General features: G+C 42.7%; 1 protein-coding gene across 4 annotated transcripts in view; it reads left to right on the forward strand.

Moving 5' to 3' along the window:
- LOC111158601 (RNA binding motif protein 17) overlaps positions 1-4,850 on the forward strand; it is a 31,206-nt gene extending 26,356 nt beyond the window's left edge. For all 4 annotated transcript variants that reach the window (XM_022520733.1, XM_022520735.1, XM_022520734.1 and 1 more), the window contains 5 exons: positions 779-930; positions 2,008-2,081; positions 2,870-2,968; positions 4,050-4,122; positions 4,248-4,850. In XM_022520733.1, coding sequence (XP_022376441.1) covers positions 779-930; positions 2,008-2,081; positions 2,870-2,968; positions 4,050-4,122; positions 4,248-4,351 — 502 coding nt within the window. In that variant the 3' untranslated portion in view covers positions 4,352-4,850. The remainder of the gene's footprint in view (positions 1-778; positions 931-2,007; positions 2,082-2,869; positions 2,969-4,049; positions 4,123-4,247) is intronic.
- The last annotated feature ends 1,150 nt before the right edge of the window (positions 4,851-6,000 follow it).

The raw sequence follows: 6,000 nt of genomic DNA on the forward strand, positions 1-6,000 counted from the left end.
GGCGTCTCTGCTCTAGGTTGGCTTGTTCAAGTGGAATTTGTAAGGGAAACAATGAGGTGATGCTGTTACTTGAAGCAGGGTTTTATGATTCAAGCCTTAAATAGCAGTGGTCACTGGGGGCCCCCGTAGAAACCCGTGAAGCACCTCCAAGTGCAGTTTGGATGCTGAGTACTAAAGAAAGAGCTGTGGCCTGGGAATTGAGTTGTAGGTTCCAGTTTTGCTTGACCGTTAGCACCTCTGAAAGAATTTCTAAGTTAGGTGTCTTGCTTTGCTCCTAGTCAGCCTTAAGCTGGTCAGCTAATCTGGGCCTCAATATATTTTTCCATCTGTTAAATGGATGATCTCTAAGAGTTCTTTTGGAGCTGTCATTGGAAACTCTTTTGTACTATCTAGAAAAATGCGGTGCTCTACATAACGTGAAAGCACACTTGTAAGTAAACCATGGTCGGAAACTGTAGAGCAGGGCTGACTCTGGGACGTGCAGGACATGCAGTGTTTTCTCACAGGGTGTGAGAGAACCTCGTAGGAAATGGGTATTTCCCTTAGCTCCGAGACGGTCTTGGGATATCCAGGATTTCAGCATTGTTTTTTCCATTTTTTTCATCCTGAACATCGCTGCAGCTCCTAGCGAATGACCTGTTGGTAATTCTATGTGACCACATTGAAGCCCATGTGGAGTTTATGCTTTCTTTTTAGAAGGCAGTTGCTGTGATGTGAAACTGGTTTATGCTGTAACTGGTGACTTCAAGTCCAAGAGCTCCTTCTCTTTCCCTTCCAGTGGCACAGTAGCACATAAAATCATGCAGAAGTATGGCTTCCGGGAAGGCCAGGGTCTTGGGAAGCATGAGCAGGGACTGAGCACGGCACTGTCAGTGGAGAAGACAAGCAAGCGAGGAGGCAAGATCATTGTGGGTGATGCCACAGAGAAAGGTGGGTCTCCTCCACAGGCCGCCTTCCGGGTGGGAGCAGGGGGCGGGGCGGGCCAGCGCCAGAGGACGGCCCTCTCTGGAGTCCACAAGAATTTGGGATTATGGTGCATTCCAGTTCTGTGTTGTGGACACAGACCCTCCAGAGGCTCATCTGTTTGTTTAGAACAGACCTAGAGATAGGAAGGTTCAGGGGAGAAAAGATGAGAGACTGGCAGAAAATAAACAGCACTCAGAGAAGTGATTTCATGCTGATTTGTACTAGGCAAAGACCTTGTTAAACTGGTGAAGTCCTAGTTAGTTTTTAGGTCATGAAAGAGCCACATATAGTTCGTCCATCCTGTTAGAGTTCTTTACTTTTTTCCCCTGCCCTTTCATTTTAAGTGTGATTTCTCATTTTCTTACAGATCCATCACTCTGTGAGATGTAATGTTATTTCACAGTCTGTTGCTAGATGATGCCTTCCCCAAGTAGCACTTGGTGTCTTATTTTCATTTGATTATTCTGTTCTGTGCTGAGGGCATATTGGAATGAGACAAACATAACTTCACATTTTGAGCAGAATTGAGTTTATTTTGTCGATGTTAGTTTAGCTCCCTTTCCTAAAGAAAGAAGAAAACTACTGGCAGCCCTGTCGACACGCAGTCTGAGGAAGAAGTCAGCAATCGCCCTGATTTTGGGGGCGGGAGGGGTAATGCGCGGTGAGTCAGCCAGTGGCTGGCCAGTCCACTGCTTGTTAGGTTGGACTAGTGACCTGTGGCCACACTGCATGTGCCACTGTTCTGATCCGTAAGGTTTGTGGTCTGTGCTGTCAGCTACATGACCCGAGGAGGGGAATGAAGCAAAAATCACAGATTAGAGATGCTAAAAACTTGTAGAAATATGGCAAAAACCTGTACCAAAGCGGAGCAGATATTTTCATCACACATAAGGCTACATTTTTGCTCAGAGACTGATTGCATAAAAGCTTATAGATGACGCTGAGGACATAAATAGTGGGAAGTACTCTTGAAATTAAATTAGTCATCGTAACTTGGACTCGATGTTCTAACACGCCTACATCTTAAATGTTTTGCTACAGATGCATCCAAGAAGTCAGATTCAAATCCATTAACTGAAATACTTAAGTGTCCTACCAAAGTGGTCCTCCTAAGGGTAAGAAGCAGAATGGAAACCAGTTTTCCCACCTTGATTTTAGCGTGTCTCTCCACCCCGGGCTGTCTGTGCGTGCTTTCCACCCTACTGATAACGGTGGCAGTCAAAGCCGAAAATGATTTGTTGTGCAGATGATCCTTCTGGATAGACTCCATTAATTAAGATTGATGTTTTAGATTCCTTTTTCACTAATGTTGTTTTTTTGCTAAATACAGTATTTAAGACCACAGTGAGTAATTGCTTTAAAATATTTGAAATTGTTACAAGTTCACTTAGTGACTCTTTGAAGCCTAATGTATGTGTGTGTCTTTATGTTGTGTTTCTCAAAAGATTTACTTATTTCACTTGTTATTTTACAACATAAATGTATTCATGCACTTATGCTCGTTATTCACACCTGAAACACACTTACTTTTGCCTCGAGCAATAGGTAAGCCGTGTTCAACTTGGGCATCTGTCCGTGTAGGACACCCTTTCTCAGCTTATACTGAAAGTAGCACATAAGCTTAGAAAATTTTTTTTCAGTTAGATGAGTAAATGGAGTAAGAGTGTACATCTCTGTACTCTGTTACGTGCCATGAGGTCATAATTTGCTTTAATTCAGCATGTTAAAAAACGTAAATACATATTTTCATTTTGTTAAGCAATACCAATTTTTGCATACTACAAGTATGAAAATTTTCATCGTGTCGTTTGGGATTGAGAACGTTTGCCATCGTGAAAGAAAGTTATTCATCTCATTTATGTATTTGTAAATTATACTTGAACTAACTCATTTTTGTTCATAGAACATGGTTGGTGCAGGAGAGGTAGATGAAGACTTGGAAGCGGAAACCAAGGAAGAGTGTGAAAAATATGGCAAAGTTGGAAAATGTGTGATATTTGAAGTAAGAGGGTTTTCTTTTGATGTTTGTAACCCAAGTTGTAACTGACAGATTTTACCACACATTTTCAGCAAGTAGAGACAAGGTGTGCTGTGAGTGTGTTGTTAGGACCTGAAGGTGACAGATGTTCCTTAGTTACCCTTCTCTTACAGGGTTATAACAATTTTAAACATAACGACAAGAAGGACTTCAGATTTTTTTGGTGAAGAAATAAAATGTTTCATTTTATGATTGAGATTTAATTTGGTGATTCAGGACTGTCATGTGCCCAATAGTTCAGTTAGTTGGACCTGCCTTGGGTTTCTTTCACTGGGCAAGTGTATATTTAGTGCCTCCCACATGCATTTGGGAGGCAGGAGACGTGGGCTGTGCTCTCAGTGGTGTGTTCAGTTGAAGAAACAACGAAACACGCACATGTAAAAATAGGGTATGTGCGGTTGCTAGACTCTGTAGTAGTCACTATAAATACAGGAGTCGAGGAAAGGACTTGGTCACAAAAAATAGAGCAGTCAGATGTGGGCTGAGCTTGAAACGCATGGGTAGGATTTGGATAGGAGGAAGAGGTGTCCCGGTGGGGTCACAGCTTCTGGGAGCCTAAGGAGGGCTCTTGAGTGGCATGGTTGGGGGTGCTGGGAACGAACGGGGGGCCAGGGGGGTGCTGCTTGGAGAGCCCAGCAGGGGAATTTGAGTGAATGCGGGAGGCCGTTTGGACACAGATCTTTTCATTACGTTTCGGATCCTGCTCCGGCCGCTCTCTCGTTTCACATTCTGTCCGATGACCGCATCATCTGTTGAGGTGTCGCTGGTGTAGGACCGCGTCAGGGTCAGAGAGCGCCCCGCTTACTGAGTTCTGCATTGCTTGCCCCTAAGACAGTGCCTCTATCTCCTAGACAGATACTCAGAAAAACAACAGACGGTAACGGAGTTTTTGATGAAGAACAAATCGTACTTACAAATCCTTGGTGTCAGACTTGTGTGATGGTAAATGCAATACTTCCCGGACAAGGACCGGCTAAGGAAGGAAGCACGTTCAGCTATGTGTCCGTTGGTAACTTCACCTGTTACACTGTCATTTCTTTCTCAGATTCCTGGTGCCCCTGATGATGAAGCAGTACGGATATTTTTAGAATTTGAGAGGGTTGAATCAGCAATTAAAGGTAAGTGGCGCACTGAGTGTCAAGAATAAGAGAATGCAATTTGTGGTCTTGAGCCTAAGAACACACTCTTGCGATGCCTCACAGGACGCCTGTACTAACGGACGCTCTCTCTGTTTGTCTTTTAGCTGTTGTTGATCTGAATGGGAGGTATTTTGGTGGACGGGTGGTAAAAGCATGTTTCTACAATTTGGATAAGTTCAGGGTCTTGGATTTGGCGGAGCAAGTCTGATTTTAAGAACTAGAGCACGAGTCATCTCCAACGATCCTTAAATGAGCTGCAGGCTGAGCAGAGAAAGAAAAGGCATCAGCCGGCCTGGGTGACTGCTGCATACAGAGACTCTTGGAAGGACTTCTAAGATACATGTTGATTGAACCCTTTTTTATTTTGTGGTTTTTTAAATATAGTATAAAAATCCTTTAAAAAAAAAAAAAACAGTCTGTGTGCCTCTCTGGTTGTTTTCTCTTTTTTTATTACCACTTCTGAGGTGACTACATTTTTTGCTAGGATTTCATGAGAACTCTCAAATGCTTCAGTGATACAGCATTTCTTGCACTAAAAAATCTAGAAAGCTTTGGGATATGGGGTTGTATTGTCATCCTTTGCTTTTCTTTCATTTTTTGATGCATTTTAATAAAACCTGCAAGTTATTAAACTGTAGCTTCATAAATTCTATAATAAAGCATCATCTTGGCAGTCTGCCAAAGGTGAAAATGTTTGCTTTCTCTAACAGAGAAGTTCTCATTGACTCCAGTCATAGAAAACTCTTTGTGACGTGAGCTAAGGTTGAAGAATTGCAAACCTGCCATGACTGTTTGGATAAATCCTCTTTGGTGAGGTTAGACTGTGGGGTATGTGGTGGGTGTAGGGGTAGATGGGTGTAAAAACCATGGATCTAGCACTTGTTTTCAGAGACTCTCCTATAGTCTCAGTGGATGTCGGAAATGATGTGTTGATTCTAGAATTCACAGGTACGTTGTAAACGTGTGTCCAGTTGTATTTTGGAAATAGTGGCTCCTTGAGGGTCACGTGTCTACTGGCAAAATTCGCAATGACGTTAGTTCTCATATGTAATTTTGAATTTATAAAATGTTGCCACATAGGCTACTTAACCTGTACTGCCAGTTGATAGAATTCTGGAATTGTGAAAAATTGTACCTTTGAAGTTTGGTGATATATATGGCTTAAAAATGCAGCAGAACCACAAAAAACCAAACCAAACCAAACCGATGACTATACTTGGTACTGAGGTTCACTGCCAGCATAGGACGTGTATCCAGAGTATGCTGTGCCTGTGTTCTGTTCCTCGTTTGCCCGCGTACCGCGTGCGACTTTCCCGGAGCAGCGGCTGGAGAGTACGCGTCTGTGTTGTCTCTAGGTGATTACCACATGGAAGTCTGTTGTGACCCTGTGGAGGGAAAAGCACTCAACAATTCTTTGCATCCATGGTTTGGAGACATAAGGAATATTCTGACCCTTTTTAAAAAAGGATTTGCTCATGTTTTTATTTAACATAAATAAAAAAATAACATTTTCTCTTTTGTGCTATTATTTTACTGAGTAAAACTGAAAATTAAGACTTGGTTTTTCTGATAAAGGTGCACATATTCTATTAAATAAGTTTGGGATAAAGAATATAAGGTCCAAGAATTACATACTTGAGTATTTTGCAGGAATAAAACCAGCAGCAGCCCTGAGACTCGAGCAGGTCTTCCTGTGGACCTGACCACCCGGACCAAATCCTGAGTGTGGAGGCTGCCTGGGGGCTCCCAAGTACCTAACCGTGCTTATGCTAAGTACAGACCTTCCTCGGCTTACTCGGGTTTGCTCCAGCAAACCCACTACAAGCTGTACATCCATTTACCTAACCTGCCCAACGG

Source organism: Enhydra lutris, unplaced genomic scaffold (genome assembly GCF_002288905.1).
Source record: "Enhydra lutris kenyoni isolate GAN:26980312 unplaced genomic scaffold, ASM228890v2 scaffoldscaffold61, whole genome shotgun sequence".
NCBI classification, from domain to species: domain Eukaryota; kingdom Metazoa; phylum Chordata; class Mammalia; order Carnivora; family Mustelidae; genus Enhydra; species Enhydra lutris.